Consider the following 24,370-nt stretch of genomic DNA (forward strand, 5'->3'; position numbering starts at 1 on the left):
ATATATATCTGCCCCTGGAAATTTCCACTACATGCATCCAACGAAGTGGGTATTCACCCACGAAAGCTCATGCTCCAATACGTCTATTAGTCTATAAGGTGCCACAGGACTCTTTGCTGCTTTTACAGATCCAGATTAACACGGCTACCCTCTGATCTTACCATAGTTACATTAGGACTACAGAGCAGCTCCAATATTGCCTCCATGGTGACACGGTACTTTCAGATGGAGGTAATATGCCAACTATGCGGGTTAAAATCCATTTATGAATGATGTTCTGGTGGTATGATGTAACTCTGTGGCTCTTTCATATAAAATCAACTCTTTTGCCAAAAGTAATCATTGAATATTTAGTCACATACTGCAAGCAGGCAAATCGAGAACATAAACGGCAGGAGAAATTGATGGGGAACATTCCCTTTGCCCACGTTAGGTACCGAGAATGGTCACAGATGCTAGGGTCCTCACTCTTCACTACCTCATACCTTGAGAGACAAGCTGGTGAGGTAATATATTATCTTATCTAATATCCTGGGACACGGCAACAATACTGCTCACACCTTCTACTGACATTTACCTCTGTATGATGATGAGTATGTATTGCCGTTAGCTCAAAATGGTAGCATTCTGTATCCACTTTGCAGAGATATAAATGATTATACAAGGGCAAGGCAGGAGAGAATTCAGGTCTTCATTTCAATGTGCCTTGCCCTGCTCCCTGTGAAGTCAGTCAGAGCCTTTGCATAGGGAAAGAGAAACCAGTGGCTTGACTCTCAGTTAAGTTTCTTGCTACAGTGAGTCCTTTGATACAATTGCTTCACTTTGATAGGCAAATGCATGGTTCTTCTGTGGGCCTGCTTGACCAGCAACAACAAAACACTATTTCATCACAGAGGCTTTACTCCCCACAACTTTGAAGTGAGGGTGAGCCATTTATAACCCTCCCTGCCTTTGGCTACAACCTTATCCTTAAGCTACTGGTTGGGAAGCTCTGCCTCTTTACCAGCTCCTCCCTATTGGATCCTGTTAGTGCTCTGAACACCTGCCCAACCTCCAGCCCCAGCCCCAGTCCCAGCCCCACTTCACTCTGTACATCTGAGAGAGACACATACCTGGGGATTTAGCTCTGCTAGCCGGCGTGCAGGCAAGGCCTCTGCACTCTGCCACAGTTGTTAGTTAGGAGAAGCAAATCTCTAAGTCGCCTCTTTAGCAAACTTCTATATAACAGTGCACCAGTTAGCAAAGCTGGTCTAATATGTTATGTGATGAGCATCAGCAATGTTCATTGAATAATTTATTTGACGGATTATTTTTGGAGTATGAGATCAGCTGTGATGACCACCATTATTTTTGTTGAGTCAAGGGGGCCCTTGAGGGCATATTCTCTAGAGAGAGCAAGCAACATTGTGATGGGTTAGAAAGGACATTTATAAATTAAATGCATGCTCCACTTGCTCCTCTAAGCCCTAATGCAGTACGTACATGGAAATCGAAGCAGCTAGATGCACACTCTCCCTGAGTGCAGCTGTCTGTGCATACACTATTTGTCCCTTCCAGGTTTTTTCCATTAACACACCCTCATGTATTGTTATAAATAAAAATGAAAGAGAACAGGCCAGACCAGCAGAAGAGCAAGGAAAGGAAATAGATCATAGTCCATGTAGCAAAAGGCTGCTGCTCTAAATACCAGCAGCTAATGGCAGTCATGATTAGTGAGACTCAGGATCATGTTAACCCTTGACCCACTGAGGCCAGGACGGGTGGGGCATGGTGGAAGGAAGAAAGGTTAGGAAAAAAAACTTGTTTTTTGGTTACTAATGGAAATAGGGGAAAGCAGAGTAGGGGTAGAACAGGAAGCAATCAGTTTAGTGTACACTAAGGGAGAGTCAGATTAGATATTAAGAAAAACTTTTGAACTATAAGGTTAGTTAAGCTCTGGAATAAGCTTCCAAGGGAGGTTGTGGAAGCCCCGTCACTGGAGGTTTTTAAGAACAGGTTGGACAAACACCTGTCAGGGACGGTCTAGCTTACTTAGACCTACTGCAGTGCGGGAGGATGGACTAGATGAACTCCTAAAGTCCCACCCAGCCCTACATTTCTATGATTTTATGATTCAGGAATGAACTGATGTAATTAAACCCTTTGGTGAATACACACTTAGACCAAAAGCTGATACCTAGTGTGAAAAAGCATGGTATAGCTTTGATTCCACTATAAGTTTTGGGGAACCAAATGTCAAAGAAATGGGACTACATAAAAGAAAACAGGAAAGGAAGAAATTGCACTGGATAATGTGAGGAGTTCTAAAGTGGAATGACTCAATAACTAAAAAAAGGAGCTAAATTTGTAAGTAACAAACATTCATAAACAAATAGTTTGACAGGTCTAGTACGGAAGGATTTACATGACATATCCTGCTATGGAAAGTAGTTCACCATAGATAGCTAGGAAACCCCTCTCACCCCAATACCTCACAAAAAAACAAACCACCACATATTACCAGGAGAGAATAGCCCAGAGTGCTCAAAAATCTTAAATCTCTTCCCCCCTTGCCCCACTGGCCATCTTCAAATGATAAACAGTGGGTCAATCCTAAACCTGCACATACTTAAGGTATGTTTTTGGAGCAAAGTGTAAATAGTTCTAGCAAAAGTGCAACAGAACAGAAGCTTGTTTGCTCAGTGATGGGGCCACTCGTGATTTCTACTGAACTGGAAAAACAAATGGACAGATTCCCCACTTCTTCACCTCCCCACGTCGCAGTACAGGCATTCTTGCCCTTCGACATCGATTACAAGGAATACATCTTGTGAGATCCTCTTGTTAAAATGTTGGCTGAAACCATCTGTTCAGCTTGTTCCAGGAGGGCTTTGGACAATCATTGTTTCAGTACAGACTAATACATTATTTCCAGGGCCCTTAGATCACAATATGAATTTCCTTCACATCTAGCATGAACAACACTTGACTCCCAACTCAGAGCTGCATGTAGAATATGATTTCTCTGTGCCCCATGATCATATCAATGTATCAGCGGTGTCCTTAATAAACCTTGTGTATTATTTTGGTCTCATGAATCAGTTCACAGGGCAGTAAGAAAATGCTGTAGCGCACGTGACAAGGCAGGAAAGCTGCCAGCTACTGTTCAGCTGCAGGAGCAGCTCTCAAATGCATGAACAAACTGGCACTGTACCAGCTTGGTATCTGACAACAGCAGATTTCACGCCTGCTTAGTGCTGCTACTATTGCAGAAACTGTTTAACATACAATAATAAAGTCACATGTAACAGGTTTAACCAAAGCTGCATAGCTTCCTGCTATGGAGACAGGTCACAAGAACCAAAACGCTGCACAAAGACAAGAACTTTCTGTGCTAAAAGCTTCTCCTAATCTGCCCTGTTCCCTTCTGAAGCCCTAAAAACTGATGAACAATGACACAGACTAGTTGCAACCGGCCCAAGGCAGTGATTTAAGCTTTTTAGCATCAAAACCCTGCCAACACCATTAACCTGGGTCAGGTCAACACTGTAAAGATATTTCACATGTCCAACCCCAACTCCAAATTACCTCATTTTTCTATGCTGTGACCAATCCACACCCCCCCGGCTACCCAACCTAATGCTTATAAAAATGGCCTATGAAATTCACCCTTGTGCAGAGGGCATAAGACCTATGCATCATTAAGTCCCAAGTAAGCCTCAAGGTATGATTTTTCAGAAGTGTTGACAATTCACAACTGCAGGTGAGGTCAATGGGACACAAAACAGCTTAGCACTTCTGAAATTCAGATCTTTGGTGTCTCAAAGTTGGGCACCCAAAAACTGTAGCACCCAATCCCATTACCTGGTCTTCATTTAAGTCATGTTTTCATCTTGTGATCTGATCCACATAGGTGGATCCTATGGGACTCTGGATCCCAATGACGTCAATGGGGCTCGTGCCTGGATCCAATTGCAGGCTTGACTAACTTGTTTGGGGCAGGAGTTTTGTCTTTTGTCTGTACAGCACCTTTCAGACTTTGGGGATTATATAAATATTAATAATTTCCAGAACTTCATATGTAGAAAAAGTACAGTTCAACAATATGGAAATGTGAGATCCCAAAAAGAACTGGCGGAGGAGTTTGCTGATTTGATTAACGTTGATTTTCAGTAAGCCTGGGAGCACTGGGGAAGTTCCAGATGATTGGAAGAAAGCTCATGTTGTGCCACTTTTTAAAAAAAGGTAAAAAGAATAACTCAAGTAATTATAGGTTTGCCAGCCTGACATCAACCCTGGGCAAAACAATGAAGCAGCTAATATGGGACTCAATTAATAAAGAATTAAAGGAGGGTAATGTAATTAACATAAATCAACATGGTTTTGTTGATAGATCACGTCAAACTAACTTGATACCTTTTTTGATGAGATTACAAGATTGGTTGACAAAGATAATAGTCTTCATGGAATATACTTAGACAACTATAAGGCATTTGACTTGGTGCCATATGACATTTTGATTAAAAACTAGAATGATATAAAATTAACATGGTGCATTAAATGGATTAAAACAGATAGCCCTCAAAATATAATTGCAAACAGGGAATTGTCATAAAGTGGTTGCGTTTCAAGTGGGATGCCACAGGGATTGATTCTTGGCTGTATGCTATTTAACATTTTTTTCAATAACCTGGAAGAAAACATAAAATCAGCACTGATAAAGTTTGCAGATGACCCAAAAACTGGGTGTGGGTGGGGGTGGTAAATAATGAAAAGAACAGGTCGCTGATTCAGAGCAATCCGGATTGCTTGGTAAACTTGGGGCAAGCAAACAATATGCATTTTAAAACAGCTAAATATAAATGTATACATCAGGGACAAAGAACGGTAGGCCATACTTACAGAAGCGGGGACTTTATCTGGGAAGCAGTGACTCTAAAAAAGTTGGTGGTCGTGGTGGATAACCAGCTGACCATGAGTTCCCAATGTAACACTGTGACCAAAAGAGCTAATGTGATCCTGGGATGCATAAACAGGGGAATCCTGAGTAGAAGCCCACAATTCAAGAAGGATGGTGATAAATGGGAGAAGGTTCCAAGAAAAGCCACAAGAATGATTAAAAGATTAAAAAAAAACATGCCTTATAAGCACAATCTATTTTGTTTACCAAAGAGAAGATTAAGGGGTGATGCGATAGCAATTTATAAGTGTCTACATGAGGAACAAATATTTCCTAATGGGCTCTTCAATCTAGCAGAGAGAAGTATAAAACACTCCAATGGTTGGAAGTTGAAGCCAGACAAATTCAGATCAGAAATAAGGCACACATTTTTGACAATGTGGGTAATTAGGCACTGGAACAATTTATGAAGGGTCATAACAGATTCTTTATCCATTGGCCATTTTAAAAAAAAGATTGGCATTTTTCCAAAAGATCTACTCTAGGAATTATTTTGGGGAAGTTTTGTGACCTGTGTTATACACAGGATGTCAGAGCAGCTGATCACGATGGTCTTTTCTGGCTTTGGAATCTGCAAAAAGAGACCCGTTATTACAAAAAGGTTAGCTATTTAAATGGTCAAGCAAACCAAGACTAACAACTAATGCTATCTTGCCAGCTTGCCACCTTCCCACACCAGATTATCCATATATAAGTTTATGAATTCACCCTCAGTTCCCTTAAGTGTTCACATAGCTTACCCTTCTCCAGCATGATTATCTTCTAGATCTCATGCCTTTATATAGCCAAACTGTCCTTGACAGAGCTTAACTTTTACTGCTTTGTGAAATGCAGGATCTAGTGCCCATAACAGTCTTGGAGAGTGCTGGCCTGTATTTAACCACAAAAACAGGTTCAGTGCAGACAGTTGCAATGCAGCTTTCTCTACTATTCCAGTCATGTGCCTCCACTTTGCCCTGGAGATATAATCTCAATGGGGGAGAAAGGGAGCCAGAGCTGCCTGTATGCCCACTCAATTTTTGTCATGCCAACAGTGCTCCTAGTGAATGTCAATTGTGGTGAGTGGTTTTGTGAGAGGGACGCTTGTCCATTACGGATTTGAGTCAGACCTAGAAACTCATTTCAAATAGGCCAGCAAATCACGATCAAGTCACAAATTTTGGTCAGTAAAGAGTTTACAATATAGGTTTTACACAAAATGCACTGACAGAAAAAGACACCGGGAAGGAAACAGAGCTGGGAGGGGGTAGGAGAAGAGGACAAAGATACAAAAGTAAGGTTTGAGGCTATTGAGATAGGTAATGCACACAGCTTAATAGTTTCAGTAGGGTGAAAATGCACAGATCACGTGTGCATTTGCACACATGGGCACAGATCATTGTTTGCACTTACTTCATTTTTCAAAAAAACTTGCTTAGGTTGTTGGTTTATTTCATCTTCCCTCACCTTAAAATAGAATTGCTAAATGTGCTAATATCTTTTGTTGAGAGTTTAGGCTTTTCAGTTTGTTTTCTGCAGCTTTTTTGTTAACAAATGACTGAAAAAGTCTAATTTTAATAAAACCACTATTTGGGTTCAGCTTCTGAAATATCACCAAAAAGAATCCTTTTGTTTGACAACTATATTTCGGAATATCTGAAATCACACTATAATCTAGTTAGACAAGTAGGGCCTGGATACTTATTTGTGATTCCCTATCCCACCTCACTCAGTTAATTCCCTTCGCACCAACAGTAACATTTTTTCAGCCGTGAAAAGTAATGGTCAATGTCTCTCAACCTTGAGTAGTACAAGACCCCTTTCTATATGCCTTTGTATGAGTCCTGTAACCAAGGTAAAATATATGCTCTAACAATTGGGCTTCACTACCTCACTCCCTAATGTAGACACCCCTTGCCCAGCCAGTCCCCAGCACAAGGGGGCCAGAGATTCCCAGCACCATCACCTCACTCTGTCACTCCCCTAAGATAAGATATTTACTACTTAGCTTTAGCCAGATGGAGACTGGAGGTCTATTAAACTTAAGCAAAATGTACTGGTTTCAAATGCTTTGCAGGATTTAGAAAGGATTTATAGACTGCTGTAGCCAGAACTAAAGTGCCAGGGGAGAGAGAGCCATTTTTGTGGTGAGGGTAAAAACTGGCTACACTGAATGATGGCACAATTATAGGCAGAGAGTAGGAACAGAAAGTCCCTTTGACAAGTATTGGCAAGAAAATCTAAAAGACAATACAGTCTACCTACCCTAGTAGCCATAATACTCTTAGTACACCTCTACCCCGATTTAACACTACCCGATATAACCCAAATTCGGACAGAAAGCAGTAAAGCAGCGCTGCAGAGAGGTGAGGCTGCGTGCTCCGGTGGATCAAAGCAAGTTCAATATAACACGCTTTCACCTATGATGTGGTAAGATTTTTTGGCTCCTGAGGACAGCATTATATCGGGATAGAGGTGTATATTGTAATTAAACCACGAGATTGTGCATGTCAAGAAAGTAATAAATCACCCAGCAAAACCACTGCATAGAGCTCCACCAGTTCTCAGGTGCCGAGCCAAAGAAGTTAATACTATTTAGTACAGACACCAGCATGCCTCCAAACAAGGGGCCTGTGACTCTTCAACAGGAACTTAGTGGATCCATTTGCTGGTGAGTCCGGATATATTAAAGGGAATTCCATAACTAGAAGCTATATGGAGAAGAGATTGTCAGGAGTTAGTTGGGTTTGGTGTGCGCGCACACACTAAGATGTAGATCGAGATTTTCCCATGTCTAGTGACTTTTGGTGCATTAGCTGTTGAATGCCCAAATTGCCACACCTCAAACAGATGCAATTTCAGAAAGCGCTGAGCACCCACTGTGACAGTCTGTCTCCCAAAATAGCAACCTGGAGCCCCCATATTCACCACTGTGATAGGATTACGAGATGTTTTGTACGAAGTATGCCTTGTGAAGTATCATTTAAAAAGCCTTGATCTGTTGAACATCACATACAGTGACATTATAGACCATTCATCAGGGTAGTAAAGTTATAAAGTATTGCGATACATTTGTTTCAGAAATGTGTGGTAAGTGGGAAATGGCCACAGCTAGCCTTTCAGTGGCAACAAAGGAGCAACACGTTGACATGACAGATTTATATCTAGATTAGCCAGATAGGTGTTGATGGACCATCAAGAAGAATCGACTCTCCCAGAGAGGGCACGTACACAATGGGAGCTACCTAACCCCCATGTCCCGGCTAGGATCTTTCTAGTACCTGGACAGAAAGTATAAATGAGGGTCAGTGACATCACCATTTGGCCTCTCTCCTCCCCCATCTCAACACCTGGAAAATCATTTGGAAGACAAAGACTTTGAACTGGAGAAATTGGTCCCAGGCTCAGAAGAAAATTCAGCCTGTGTATTCAGAACTGAGCTGCCTGTAACATTTGGGTGAGAAAAACTGCTTAATTCAAATCTTGCTTAGCCAGTTAGAATTTAGACTGTGATTCTATTTTTATTTCTGATGTAACCAACTTTGACCTCTGTGGCTAACACTTATAATCACTTGACATCTATCTTTCTGTGGTTAATAAACTTATTTTTATATTTTATCTAAAACAGCGTGTTTTTTGTTGAAGTGCTTGGGGAATCTGCTCAGATTACAAAGGCTGGTGCATGTCCACTTTCGTTTGACAAAGCGATGAACTAATTAATGAGTTTGCACTGTTCAAGAAAAGATCTTGAAACAGGATGGGACATCACTGGAGTGCAAGGCTGGGGAGATTTGCTGGTGTCTCTCTCAGTATAATTCATGAGTGGCTGATAGAGCATTCATGCAATTTTAGCTGGGTATGTCCCTGTAAGTTGTTGACTCAGTAATCACAGCACCCAACAGAATTTTGCTGCTTGTCACTAGCGCAGCATTGTTAGAGACAGCCCAGGCTGGAGAGATAAGGGGGCACAGCAGTCCCACAGTTCCAGAGTGTATCCTGGGGATATGTCACACCATCTGAAAATTAGAGTCCTTTAAAGATGTGTCAAATTGGGCACCTAAAAGCAGAAAACACTTCAAATCTCTAATCACGTATGAAAATCTTTTCCTCCATTTTTAAATCCAAGTTTGCAAACAAGGCGGAGGTGTTGCTTCCTCAGGCACTTTTAGAAGCCCAGATACCAGAACTGATCAAGTTCTTTCTTCCATCTGAATTTGGATGGAATAGTTTATTTCAGATTTTTTACTTTCCCATAATTAATTCATGCCTCAAGACTGGATTGCAGCAACATGCCTGATGGAGGGCCACCACTGAAAACCACTATGCAGAAGGAGACAACTTGCTTACTTAGTTACTGCAAAGGATATGCTACACCTGTGCTTCATAGTCTGTAGTAGTTTCCAGGTGCATTCTATGTGCTGGTTTGACCTATGACCTTGCTGTTTGGGTCTTCTCTCACTGAAAAAAAAAAATTAGTCAAAAATCTTGAGTCAACAGCTACCACATTTAAAGACAGAAGAAAGCTGGAAGCAGAGCTTCTTTAATGAAAGATACTTGGGCCATCTCTATGCTGGGAAAGCTTACAAAAAACCTCTACAGTTTCAGTTTCGCTATTGTTGAAAGGAATGAGCCCCAGTCCAGAGTACCAGAATCAGTTTTTAATCAGAGTTTTAGTGAAAAGTGCTGAAAATATCTGTACAGCATCTAGCACAGTAGGGTGATGACCTCTGGTGCGCAGGCAGTATTGCAATATAAATGTTAAATCATAAAAACTGAACAAATGAGATCAATTTCCCTAATACAGACAAGGACATGACCTCTGGAAGTTGCTCTCTTCCAACAGACATTTTAGCTTTGATGTACTGTGAGAATTTATTTCCTGGACATTGGTGCTACACAATCATGTATTTAAAAATGGTCTGTGTAGAAAGGTGTGCGCAATATTTTTTTAAAATCTCTATAAAATTAAGATTTCACCTCCAAAAAAGCACTGTTAGAGAACCTCATGCATGAGCATGAAGAGTCTATGATAAGTTGAGAGTGTAGAGTGACCTGACTGAATGCTTAACATTGCCTTATAATGGATATGTTTTTCTTGATTGTTAAATCAACATTAAGAGCAGGAGATAAAGGGACTGTCCTACTTGACTTTCCACCTTAAAATGAATTCAGAAGAAAGGAAATAAGTAGAATCATTAACCAAATTAAAAACAATTTGTTGCTTGCCCTGCAGCAATTTAATTTTGTGTTAATTACTGTTATGTACACGAACAAAAAGTTTCATTGAAAACAAATGCTTAGAAAATCTGATGAAGTTGGGTAAGTTATTTTGGGAAAGCAAGGCAAAAAATAGATAAAGGCTGGCTCAAAGAGTGCTTACCAAGCAAGCATCAAAATAACTTGTTCATTAAATACATGTTCCCTCCCACCCTATTGGGGGATTATGGTTTTTGGTGTTCAGTAGAACCAGGACAATCAACCAAGCCTTCCATTAGCAGGGTCACAGGCCAGATGCTCCTTCCATCATGCACCAACTGCAGAAATCAAGAACATAGTCAAAAGCAAGTCCGAGCTATCCCTGACCATTTTGCAAGAGTATTTTGTGCAGGCTTTTGGCTTGGTTCTGTGAACTCTCCCTCCACTTTCCTTATTCCTTTATCCAGATGGGCCGGTGAGGATGTCCCTACAATAGATACACAGGTAGTGGAGTTTATTTCTACAAAGTATGACAGGTATGGAAAAAGGGGTGTTTACAACCAAGATGGATTTTTCCTTTTCACTCTGAAAGGCTTTTACACGCCCATTACAGAGATTTGATTTTACATCTACTGTATAAAAAGTTGCAAAAATGGGCACTCTCATTTTCTATTAACTATATCTGGATTGTCAAATGTAGTGTGTATGTACGTTACACCTTTGTATAATATGGTATCATGTGGAAAATAATAGCTGTCCGAGCTGAACATCTAGGTTGTTATGAAGTCCCTGCTATGTATAACTGTAAGCATTTCTAATGCATGTACTGCTGTGGTATCAAGGGGCACATTATTCATTTATATAGTCAGCCTGGAGCGAATCCAGAAATACGTTAAGCAAACTTGATAAATAGACGTTTGTTCTCAGATTATAGAGCAGCTCATATTGTCCTACCTATCTGAACACCACTACAGCTGACATCAGGGAGAACAGTGAACTAGAATTAAAGATGTACTATAGAGCAGCCAAGGGAACAAAGGGCCTCTGTGACAAACGGCTAGCTCCACATGCTTAATTACCGTATAGTTCAAGTCTCACATCAGGTATTCCCGCATACAATGAAGGGGGCTGCCTCACACAATATAGGTGGCTAACATTATTTTATACATGCCTTGAAGAAGGCACGCATAAGCAGGAGACCAGCGGTTATATACTACTGACTGATTAAATGCAGATATTACAATGTTTGGAAAGCAGTAGACCAGATGCTGGAGTCAGTATAATCCTCTTTCATTCTGAGAGATCAAACAGGACAGAGTAGTAAGATGTTCTCAACTCCAGCCCAGTCAACTGGGGGTCACAGGTCACAAAACATTTTTATCATGAGGCGTAGGGAAATGTTTTGTCTGCGTCAAGCACGATTAGTACCTATTTGATGTTCTAAAAGCTTAAGGTTTACTTGGAACATCTGGGGTAGGACTGGAAAAATGCACAAAACACCATTCCCACTTCTGCCTGCTCCTCTCCCCATCATTTTAATTAGCTCATTGAAGCTGGAAGGCCAGGTTCCCCATAACAAAAGCCACTGCCAGAAAAGGAATGTATCAGCCCAAAAAATTAGTACGGATGGGTCACTCAGCAAGGGATATTTCTCATAACTGTTCTGGACATACACAAGAGAAACAAAACACAAAGATATTGTCACTGGGTTGATTATTCAGCAGCTAAAGTTCACACTTGTATTATCTATAATGAGTATGTATTGAATTGAAAACCATGCAACTTGCCAATTTTCATTATTTGAAATACAATGGCATGAGATTCTGGAAATGGGCATGCAGTTGCATACCTAACACGTACACACAATTAACTCTACATTCATAAGAATTCCTTATGAAAGCATGGCTTACATGGAGAGTTCCAGAGCTTTACTCTTAGGTATTAAACTTCAACGGAATCTTGCAATTGTTAATCTGCCCCATGGGAATACTTGTATAATTTGTTTCACAAGAGGAATAACCTCTACCCATCTGACTTGTGAGTGCAAGGGCTCCAAGCTAAGCCCTTTCTGCTTGGAGAGCAAAAACAGTCCACTAGATCTACTAGTAAACACTAGCCTGTGGATCAGACAGAAGATGTGCATTAGCCACTGACCTTTGAAAACATCTTCTTAGGTACTGACAGCATCACCTGCTACACTCGCGTCCCTATTCCACTCCAAGAGCAGAAACCCACTGCCAATGTGAGTCTTGCACCTATGCTACCTATATATATGGCCCTGCACACGCATACCTAACAACCAGCCACAGCAGCACCACTAACATAGTTAGATGGAAAGTTATTTCTGTTATTGAAGCGAGGACATTTAGATGTATGAAAAGTGCTGGATCACATACCACCATCACAGGGCAAGTCCTGCCCAGTAATGGGAGAAAATCCTTTACTGGTCTACAAATGATATTTGATTTTTTTATTCCTTAACTTCTGCTTCAACTTTCAATACTTTACTATTTTTCTATATTTAAATTAACTATGCCCATTATTAAAATAGTAACTATAAGTAAATAGTATAAGGGGAATGTGCCTCATTGCCCCCATGTGGGTCACAACTAAACATTTTAGCTCTGTAGATTTCAACAGCTGCCAAAATACACTTCTCTACTTACAGCTAGTTACTACCCTATAGAACAAATCAGGACTATGTGATGGGCTGCAATAGTACCCAGAATTCTGTGTGTGGTGTAGCTTATCTGTTTTCCATGATGGATCATAACATCACACAAATGTTTAATTTAACTTTAAGTGTTTAATTTAAATTTGCATTAGACATGGACCCAAACCGAAAGCTCAGATCTGAATACCATAACTTGCTGGGATTGTAGACATGGATCTGAAATTAGTTCCTTTGGCTGGTCAGGAATTCTGGTGGGGTTGCCTTCAGATAAGAACATAAGAAAGGCCATACTGGGTCAGACCCCAATGGTCCATCTAGCCCAGTATCCTGCCTTCCGACAGCAGCCAATGCCAGGTGCTGCAGAGAGAATGAATAGAACAGGTAATCATCAAACGATCCATCCTCCATCACCCATTCCCAGCTTCTGGCAAAACCGAGGCTAAAAAACACCATCCCCACCCATTCTGGCTAATAGCCACTGATGGACCTATCCTCCATGAATTTATCTGGTTCTTTTTTGAACCTTGTTATAGTCTTGGCCTCCACAACATCCTCTGGCAAAGAGTTCCACATGTTGACTATGTGTTGTATAAAGAAATACTTCCTTTTGTTCATTTTAAACCTGCTGCTTATTAATGAAATGAAAATGAGCAGCACCTGTCATCACACACACTCAGATGTCCAGTTCTGAGAACTGAAGCTGAAATGAAGACGTATTTGTTTTCACAGATTTAAAGAAAAGTCAAATGGAAAGCTGGCATTGATTTATACCAACACATTTTACCTTACAAGGATTAGCATTTTCATATTTTCCACTGAAAGGACTACTTGGCTTTTCTGTCCTCCCCATCAACAGAATGTTCTATCCTTAGAACAGATTTAAGAGGATAAAATCTTATTTTTCCATGTTTTAAAAGGACTTGTATCTCCTCCTATCTAAAACAAACCTTTCATTTTTATAGCTTTGCCTAGGCACATAGTAATAAGTCAAGGCTAAGTTGGTGTTTCCATCATAAATCACATTTTTCAGCCTTTTACAACTCCGCCATGAGATTTCACTAGAAGATCTAATATGCCTTACAAGCTGTAACCAGATTTTGTTCCAGGATGTAACCTACATACTAAACTGAATGCCAAAAGTTCAACGAGTTTGGAATCTCACATATTTATTTTGGTAGCTCACTGCTTTATCTCAGCAAACTGTATCTTGGGTTGGCACACGTCCTCAGCCAAAAGTACCAGACACCTCAAAGTGTCCATCACTGAGACCATTAGAAACAACAGAAAGCTGCTTCCTCAGCTCCTATCTTCCAAGACTAACTTCGAAGTTGGGGCACTGTCAGTTGACGTTGCTATCCATTCAACCCTAAACCACTAAAATGTGTCCCATTATAAGATTTTCACACAATCTTTATACATGACTTGACAGGAAAAAGGCTAATGGTATTTTCTTAAAACTATAATCTCAAAGTCTAGATTTTCTTACACCCAATACAGCTTTAAATATAGTTTGCTGAAACTGGATTAAGCCCCTTTACCCTATGTGTTGCATGACCAAATTTGATCTATGTTATTAAAAAAAACATTGACATTTCCCCAGTAATGTTCACTTGTTAAGGTCCATGTATAAGAAAAAAGGTTTTGTCTGTGTTTGTGCTGGAAATGGACTGAGCTGTTTTCAGAAGTCTTACATCTTCTGGTACCTTTTGAATTACAGAAATTAGTCAAACATTTAGGCCAAGATTTCTAGTTCCACACAGTCCTATAATATCATGTGTTTATTACACCATACTAAAATTCCACTGCCTATTCAAAGAAATGACTGGTTTAATTTCCAAGAAGAGAGAACCAATACCAACTGTAGCCAAAAGGTTGTTCACAGAATCCCTGGGAAGAATTACAGATGGAAGTTGGCATACTGACTGAAACTACTCAACTATTTTTACCATTGCTCATTCAGAATCTAATTTCACCTTCCAGACTACAGGACATGTACAGAAGCAGCATTTTAATATCATCCACAACACCCAAAACAAAGGCTGACAGCATTCTGTACAAACTCCTCCTACAGAAAAAAATCCTGCCTGTTTCGCTCCCCCATGCAAAAGAGATACTATCAGCAGACACACAAGCATGGAAAATATCAGTCCAAGATGTAAATTTCATAAATTTATGAGCATGGGAAAATGCAGTACAACAGAAGGTTTACTTGGCCTATGCTAACAATATATAATCTAAAAAAATAAGGCCTTCTCCAAGAAAACTGCATGGGATTCATCTTCCTTTAAAGAAAGGCAAATGTGGGGGCCCTAACCAGGTTAGCCATGTCCCTTAAGCTAATAAGGATTGGCTTGTTTGTGAGAAAGCAAAGAATTTCTCTAGCATTATCAGAAATGAATAGTGGAACGTACAAGCTAGAACTGCCCAGGGTCAGTTTTAAGTTACACAACCTCAGTTTTGGCATTTGTTTTTTTTTCCAGGCAATCTTGTGAAAAAAATGCATGTTGGAGCCCTGCCCTTTCGGCTTGGGCTCTCATTCCTGTCTCTGGAAGGCACACCTTCCTGCACAAAGTGTAACGTGACCCAAATTGCACGTTGCTATAATCTAAAAAAAATAGGAAAGGGAGATAGTAAGTTCACACAATTTAACGAGATCACATCATATGCCTTGTTTAAACAAAAATCCAAGCTGTTGGCTGCATAAGTGATGGAAAAAAAGCCAGAGACTTGCATCTAGAGTGGACTAGTAGCTACAGAAGGATTCTCTATCTCAGACATGCAACTCCTTTGAGGCAAACAACTGGGATTTCCATGCACTAATATAAATGTATTAAACCATTTAAAATGTCCACGTTTTAGCTTTCGAGCATCAAAAGCTTTAACACTAAATTCTTATAACTTATTGAAAATAAAGGCATGCCTTCTCCATCCATCAGCAATTTTCCCTAACTCTCCAAATGGCCTGAATCTGCAGATTAGTGTTTCCATTACAGAAGTGTCCCTTTGGTGGGACAGTGTTTTCCCAGTCTCTTTACGTAGTAGCAGACAAAAACAAAAAAACACAAAAAATTAAATATAAAACCCATACACACTTTGCCAGGGTGATAATAGTGGCTTTTTCCAAACACAATAGAATAAAAATTCTGAAGTGTAATATTCACAGAGGAACAGGAAAGTGTGAAACAAAATATAAATTATATTTAATCTGATTCAGTCAACATTGGACACAGAATTTCGCTAGCTACTCCCATAGCCTTAAATAACTTTCTATATGTACTGTAAATTGGCACGGTAAATATAATGAAGTAGTCAGGTAATCTGAAAGCCCTACTAGCAACATTAATGCTATCTCGCCCATGGAATTTTGACCCATATCCAAGAGATAAGGAAGGAAGTTACCTTTAGTGGTAAATTGCCTCTAAGTTTCCATCTCGACATTTAAACATTAATTTATAATGCAAGAAAAACATAAATATCTGCTTTTGATGATTTTCTCCCCATGTGGGCCTATTAGATTGAGAGACAGGCTCACTGCAAAATATCAGATCTATCAGTTTTTTGAGTTTTTTTTTTAAAAAGGCAAGTTAAAACCTGTAACTTTCTAGTAAAGAACCATTTCGGTAATGAACTGATTTTACGTTGTTTTCTTAGAATGCCCAAGAATTTTAAAGCAATTAAGACTTAGGCTAGTGACCGATACTGGTCTGCAGCTTTTCTGTAAGCCTTTCAAGTCTGAACACGTATAAAAAAAGGCTTAAGTCAAAGGGCATCACTAGGCAACATTAAAGTATTAAAGTCACATAGTCCTACATGCATAAAGTCACATGGTCCTAGCACCCTCTGCCTAACAAATGTAAGAACATTTCCTTTCTGAAAGTGAGAAGAGTTTTCCCTCCCAATTATTCCCATGTAGAATTCTAACAATTCAACAATAGTCAGAGCCTGAAGACTTGATTTTAGGTTGTGTCATGGTATGAAGATATTGGGAGAAAGCAAGGTATGGGACTAAGACAGGACTCCTGTATCCTGTTTGCTGCTCTGCATTAAGTCACCGTGACACCTTAGGAGAGTCACCACTTCGTGACTCAGCGTACCCTTAAGTAGAATGGTTACAACAAAGGAAACAGGCTTGAAAAATGATGTAGGTAACAAGGTTTTGCTGTCCAGCATGAATGGATGCAGAATAACTTTTATACCACCAAACAGCTGAGAGAAGCTTTCAATCATCCTTTTAAATGTTATGCCCCACGCACACTGCCTGAAACTCACTAGAAAGGTCTAGTACTCTGAACAGCTTAAAAAAAATCTGTTTCAAGAACTGATCTTAATGTGGCTCAAGTCTTAGTTTGAATACTCTATCTGTACTAAGCATACTGACCAGGTAGCACAGACGCAACACAGTTCAACCGATGTTCACTCTCCTTGAACATCTCAAAGTCAGAGAGAAGCAGCATACTCACATACATGGAAGTAGAGGGTAGGAATGGGAAAGATTGCCTCCATGTAAGCTAAAGGAAGACTTACAACTAATGGACATTGTGGACAAGACTAACATCACTGAAGTGCCTTAATTACGTATGGTTAATAAAACACAGTCTAAGCAGAACAGAGACAATGAAGCTTTAATAAGTGTCTAAAGGAGACATTTATGAAAAAGCAATAGAAAATAGGGTTATGAGATTTATTTTTTTAAAAATCGCAATATTTAAAATTACAATAAGCCATAAGGAGAGCACTTTTGGAAACTGAAGTGGACCACATTACGACAACTTGAAATTAGACGAAGATTTCTAACCATCAGAGGAGTAAAGTTCTGGAACAGCCTTCCAAGGAGTGTAGTGGGGGCAAAAGACATATCTGGATTCAAGACTAAGCTTGATAAGTTTATTGAGGGGATGGTATAATGGGATAGCCTAATTTTGGCAATTAATTCGTCTGACTACTAATAGTAAATATGCCCAATGGCTTGCGATGGGATATTAGATGGGGTGGGATTGAGTTACTACAGAGAATTCTTTCCTGGGTGTCTGGCTGGTGAGTCTTGCTCACATGCTCAGGGTTTAACTGACTGCCATATTTGGGGTAGCGAAGGAATTTTCCTCCAGGGCAGATTGGCAGAAGCCCTGGGGGGTTTTCACCTTCCTCTGCAGCGTGGGGCACCAGGTCACTTGCTGGAAGATTCTCTGCACCTTGAAGTCTTTAAACCATGATTTGAGAACGTCAATGGCTCAGACATAGGTTTGATACAGGAGTGGGTGGGTGAGATTCTGTGACCTGCACTGTGCAGGAGGTCAGACTAGATGATCATAACGGTCCCTTCTTACCTTAAAGTCTATGATTCTAACTAAAAGCCTTGTCATCATTTAGTCTAAGACTGTGATTAAATTAAAAAGTGCATCTGATGAAGTGGGTATTCACCCACGAAAGCTTATGCTCCAATACTTCTGTTAGTCTATAAGGTGCCAAAGGACTCTGTGTCGCTTTTTACAGATCCAGACTAACACGGGTACCCCTCTGAAATTAAAAAGTGTACACTCTAAGGAGTAAAAATAAAAATATCCGTTACACTTTTACATTAAATTGGTATTAAGGCAAAACTGCATCAGTGAAGTGGCACGCTGTTGAGAAAGTATATTGGGAAGTTTTTATGACAGAGCAAGAGTACCATATGTTACATCTATATTATGTAATTAAGCCACTGCTCCTTTACAGATGGCTTCTATTCTGAGAAAAGAACAAGTGAAAGCTAGGTAATCCCATGGAGAGACTCAATCTCTCTGCTGCGGTCACACAGCTAAATGGATTACCAGGTCAAATTTCTAGCAGATTTAAAGAGGTGTTATTTTGAAAAATCCTAAGGGAACAAAGGAACTCTTAGGCAGCATTACAATTACAAAGGGAAAAGTCATTGGAACCGTTTCTCTATGTGTTAAGTGCTCAAAAGTTTGTGTGTAAGGTTGTAAATCTGGTGTGTGGGTCGTTTTTTTTTTTTAAAAAACTTAGAAAGCAAAAGCACAGAACGCTCAAAGTGAGGGAAGACTTTCAGAGTGCTAGACTGGTTAAGGGTTAAGATGAGAGGAAACAAGATATTTTTAAAAGTTTGTATCTAGAAGACAACAATTTTAGGAAGCACAATGTTCTTTAGACTGTACCCTCTTCCATCTATTACTTAATACCAAGTCAAGATCTCACTAAATAAGGGTATGGCTGCAGCGCTTTGAAGTGTGAGTGTGGTCCCAGCGCCAGCACTAGGAGAGAGCTCTCCCAGCGCTGCACGTAAACCACATCCTCTACGGGTGTAGCTTGCAGCTCCCAGCGCTGTGGCACTGTTTACACTGAGGCTTTACAGTGCTGTATCTTGCAGCGCTCACAGGGATGTTTTTTTCACATCCCTGAGCACGAAACTTGCAGCTCTGTAAAGCGCCAGTGTAGCCATGGCCTAAGAAATAGATCACTAATAATCTCTTATAAACCTGCTTTACTAGGTGGATTTATGTTACAAAAAGATTTCTTGCTTCTATGAAAGGTTTATTATTTAACAGATTTTGGTTAAGTAAGATTTTAAGCAAGTCCTTTTCCCTCCTCTGTTTTCTCTTCCAATCACATTCAACCTTTACCAGATTCCATGAAAAGTCAGTTAAGAAAGAGTAACACACATAGATAACATCTACCACCATTTCATACAGTAGGAAAATCACATACTGTACATCAAACAGCTATACAGATTATCAGGCAGCTGCTCTGAAGTACCCAATTATAAAACTGAACCGAGAAATGTTCTAGATGATCTTTATGTTTGTATTCTTCCATGGCTCCACAATTGGTATTGTGCAGTCAAAGAGAAAGGATAAAGGTATTTATAGGTCATGATTAAAACCTGAAGTCTTTAATTGCTCTATCCAAGACACTCATTCTCTCCTTTGTTTCCTAGCTAGCTATAGTGTTCTCTCTAAAAAATAGGCCTGAGCAATAATCACTCGTTTCCCCCAAAACTATATGAGCTTACAGAACAAAACTATTTTATTCTACATAAATTCTTGCATTTTCTCTTGTATCTTCTAATTTTTAGTTACATCTAATGTGTGGAAAACATTAACCTCTCACTACCTACATATAAACACACAAGAATTCTTTAAACATGACATCTCTCCTCTGACAACTCTCCTCCAACATATCAAACAAAGAGTCTTTTTGGTCTCTAGCCAGAGATTTTTGCTATATCCATCGATCCATTAAACCTCAATGTTTCAATTTACAGACCTAAGTCCAGGGATAAATCCTTTTTATAATTATAGTATTTTAACAGGTTACTAGAATTAATTAAAAATAATTTAATTCATCAAAATATACCAGCATACTTATTGACTGTCCATAGTCCTGTAAACAAAGAATATTTAGAAAAGCCAGCTTTCAACTATAATACTCCCAGATCCTGCCAATTTTTAATTACCAAATAACAGCTTGAAGAGTTAAAATACCAGTATCAGAAACTTACCAAGCAAACTGTAGGCAACATTTAAGCATCTTGAAGGCTGAACCCAGTAATCTCGTCTTGATAAACCAATTTTTATTTATTATTTGTATTACCATAGTGCCTCCCTAGAAACTTGAGTCATGGACCTGGACCCACTGCGCTAACATCAACAATGTAACTGACAGAGGAGTTGGTTACCATAATACTCTAAAAAGTGAAATGAAATGTACTGTACCAGGTTCAAAAAAAACAAAAAACAGTAGTGCGTTTCGGGGCACATAAACATACCCATAAAATTGAAATATCTTTAAAATGTCATTCAGAAAAATTTATTCACACCTGACTTACAGATCTCAGGGTAAGTTCCCTTTATCAAAATAAGCACATTACATTTACTTACATCTTTGCTGTAAAAGAACTGTACAATATATATATATAAAAAGTCATCAGCTTTCCCCAATTTTAATCATCATCTTCCTCTTCATCACTGATCACATATTTCTTGTGCTTTTTACTTGCTTTGTCATCATCCTCTGCTTTCCTCTTTCCAGAAGGTTCACCTTCCTGAGGGCAAAACATAATATATTTCAAGTTAAAATGAAAAATTCACCGAGTTTATTTCTGTGAAGAAAAACGAAACTTCCAGTCAGTCCCCTTTTATAATACTCAGTCTTAAGATTTATTTTTATATGATTAGTAGCACAGAGTACTCCTGACATTACTCCCAACCTCCACCACACACTCGCCAATCTTACAGAATCATATCAAAGATTCAATTGCCTTGCAATAGTGCAATTACACTGCTTCCTGGGTCAAATTTGACCCTGGAGTGAAAGCAGACATGCATAACATGGACTCCAAAGCAGCATCTAAAGTTATAACACTTCGGTGTTTTTAGATCCACACCAAAAAGTTAATATTCTCAGAAAGCGCTAATACCACCAATGCTTTAAAAACAAACAAACAAACGCACGCTATGGCTCCTGTCCCACAGACAGGACACAGAACCCTGGGTTATATTACTACAAAACGTAAGGATAATTCTTCGTGGGGAAGTCCTCTTCAGTGTCTGTAGAATAAACTGTTGCTCATTAGCAGAGTCCGCCATTAACAGACCAGAATGCCATAGAGAGCAGCAGAAAACACCATCAAAAAAATCTGAGCATGGCCAGTGAGTCCCACAAAAACATCCTGATGTAAGAAAGGTACGTTGCCTGTCTGTTCGTCCCCACTCCAGGGGGAATACTGGAGAGCATGCTCTTCTCCAGGTGAAAGTTCTAGTCTTGCAATTAGACAGGGAGAGCAATTTCTGCTAGGTATTTGTAACTATCAGACTTAACATTGCTGGGGAAATATAGACCAATAGCTGACAAACTGTTCTATCTTTCAACAGCCAATATGTCTGCCAAAGAACAGTAACAACCATCACGTTTGAAATTGTGTCTTATCAAATACAACAAATTTAATTTTGCAGATGAACACAAAAGGAAAAGACAGTGTTTTCAGCATATGGGATTGTAAACTAGTTTCTGTTTTGACTTAACACATGTCCAATGAGCAAAAGAAGAAAGCACTTTTAAATAACTGTATAAAAATTTTTTTTTTTTAAAATAAGTTCAGTAATACTAAAGCTAGAACTAATATTTTGAGAAAAACTCTGAAATAGAGCTTGAAGTCTCAGCAGAGACGTAAAGTCCTACAAAAATCAAGAGATTAAAAAAAAAAGGGAAACAGAATGCTGAACACTGAGTCTAGAGGATATACATTTATGGCAAATGGCAAGATGACCACTGCATTTAGTGCTGTCCCCAAAATGTGGCCTGACCACAGGCTGGGACCAAAACACCAATGACTTCTGATCTCATCTCAGATCTTGACTCTGACTTTGAGCAAGTTATAACAATACTCAGACTGTTTATCCAGCCATAAAATGGGAATACTGTTCTTACTTACCTCAAAGGGAGATTGTGAAAATCTCTTAAAATACATGGAAAATAGTGTGCTAATTTCATAAATGCAAAGTATTTTTAGCAAATCAGAGAATCAGAAATTATAATATAATCACAACTAATGAGACTGCATAAAAATTATGAATTATAAAGGGATACCCCTGTCGGTCTGTCTTAATTATAGAGACAATAGATAATCATATACTGAGAAATCCTTTAATAAAGGTCCATATTAAAAAGGCACAAGAGAAAGTATACGGAACTGAAAACAAGTAACTCCCCTATAAGAGCGATAAGGCCATCTCTTGCAAATCTGTAAAATGAAAAACAGGAAGGTCCACCTTTAAATTAACCAGTTTGTATGATGAACCAAAATCTGATGGAGTATTAGAGGATCCAGGCAAGTTAAATGAATTTTATCTGACAGTAAAACAAGTCTCTTCCTGCTTTGCCGAGATGCCAGTAATATCGATGGCCAAAATCAGTAATTTAAATACCTGCTTAAAATCATGGAGCTACAGTAAATTCTGGAAAACTTCAGTACAGCTCTTTACAAGAAGGCTCAAATCATTTGAATGAAGGTGATCTGATTTGATCCATGAAGAACTCGAAACTGTTTTGTTGGGCATAGGAGGGGGAAAAGTACAGGAAGTGAGCCTGCCCCCAACAGAAAGAAGTTGTACCAATTTAACTAAATCAGTTTAGAAACAGATGCAGCTAATCAATACAACTTCCTTGTGGGGACAATCTTTAATCAGTTTAAGAGTATCCTATATAATCAATTTAAGCTTAAGTGAGTAAGGAATCGAGTTAAGCAAAATTGATACAAAGCCCTCAAACTGATTAAAGACTGTCCATACAAGTGAAATCAGTACAACTTGTGTTTGAAAAAGGTCCAAGTCCCTTGGACCCAAAGGTCACAACTTTCTTTGCAGCTGTCTGGTAAAACTGACAAGAATTTGGTCAGCTTCATAGTTAGTGCTAAGGTGGCAGTAGCCAGGAGCAGTGAAACTAACTCACCTTCCTGCTGCATTATTTCACTGGCCAGAGTTACCATTTTCATCAATGGCAAGTGAGTTTTTCAAGCTTTGGTCTAGTCAGAAACCATGCTCCCTAACGAAAAGACCTTGATCAGTCTAAAGTGAAATAAGGAGTAGTGGCTAATCAAAATAATACAAAGATTCACTATCCTGACCGTTGATTGTATTGTTATGCAGTCTGATGATGCAGCGTGAAAAAGATTAACTACATCCATGAATTTTGCTAAAGCCCCCAGTTCAGAGAGACTCTAGAACAGAGGTTGGGAACCTTTGGCACGCAGCTCGCCAGGGTAAGCACCCTGGCAGGCCAGGTTGGTTTGTTTACCTGCCACATCTGTAGATTCGGCAGATCGCGGCTCCCACTGGCCACTGTTCGCCGTCTGAGGCCAACGGGGGCTGCGGGAAGTGACACTGGCCGAGGGATGTGCTGGCCGCAGCTTCCCGCCACTTTCATTGGCCTGGAGCAGTGAGCCAAGGCCAGTGGGAGCTGCAGTCGGCTGAACTTGCAAACGCGGCAGGTTAACAAACTGGCCTGGCCCGCCAGGGTGCTTACCCTGGCGAGCTGCACGCCAAAGGCTACTAACTCCTGCTCTAGAATATGGTTAGGTCCCATCCAAACTACACCGCAATACAGAAATATGCATTAAAAACATTGTTGGACAACAATTTTAACCAAGTCTGCAAACATGGCTGATTTTACAGTAACGAAGAGTCCTGTGGCACCTTATAGACTAACAGATGTATCTATAAGGTGCCACAGGACTCTCTGTTGCTTTTTACAGATCCAGACTAACATGGCTACCCCTCTGATTTTACAGTGTAGACTGAACTTAAGTACCATTTTGGTCAAATATATGCCTCAAAATAATTTATTTCAGAATAAAAACAGGATGTTTAAACTTAAATCAGTACAATATTAGATACAGTAGGAAAAAGGGAAACCTCTTTTCAAGAAACTACTATGCAACAGGATGTTCTAAACCATTAGAGAGAATTAAAAAGAATAAATCACTAAAATTTCTGCATCTGAAATATAGTAAAGCATCATCAAGATGGATTGTGCCAGCCCCTGAAGCACGTTATATACTATCAAATGTGGAAAATGACCTACAATATGGG

The 24,370-nt window shown here is 39.5% G+C and overlaps 1 protein-coding gene across 3 annotated transcripts in view; it reads right to left on the reverse strand.

Moving 5' to 3' along the window:
• LEO1 (LEO1 component of Paf1/RNA polymerase II complex) overlaps window positions 1–24,370 on the reverse strand; it is a 51,562-nt gene that overhangs the window by 9,574 nt on the left and 17,618 nt on the right. Inside the window, exons 12-13 of one of the 3 annotated variants that reach the window (XR_012656555.1) lie at window positions 20,663–20,826; window positions 9,266–9,376 (exon numbers count right to left, since the gene is read on the reverse strand). Coding sequence is in view for 1 of the 3 variants with exons in the window: in XM_032778616.2 (XP_032634507.1) it covers window positions 20,725–20,826 (102 nt within the window). In the remaining 2 variants the exon portion in view is untranslated. Of the gene's footprint in view, window positions 1–9,127; window positions 9,377–20,575; window positions 20,827–24,370 lie in introns of those variants that run through there. The other 2 variants (XR_004373499.2, XM_032778616.2) reach the window with 2 other exon arrangements.

This window comes from Chelonoidis abingdonii, chromosome 9 (assembly GCF_003597395.2).
Source record: "Chelonoidis abingdonii isolate Lonesome George chromosome 9, CheloAbing_2.0, whole genome shotgun sequence".
Lineage (NCBI taxonomy): Eukaryota > Metazoa > Chordata > Testudines > Testudinidae > Chelonoidis > Chelonoidis abingdonii.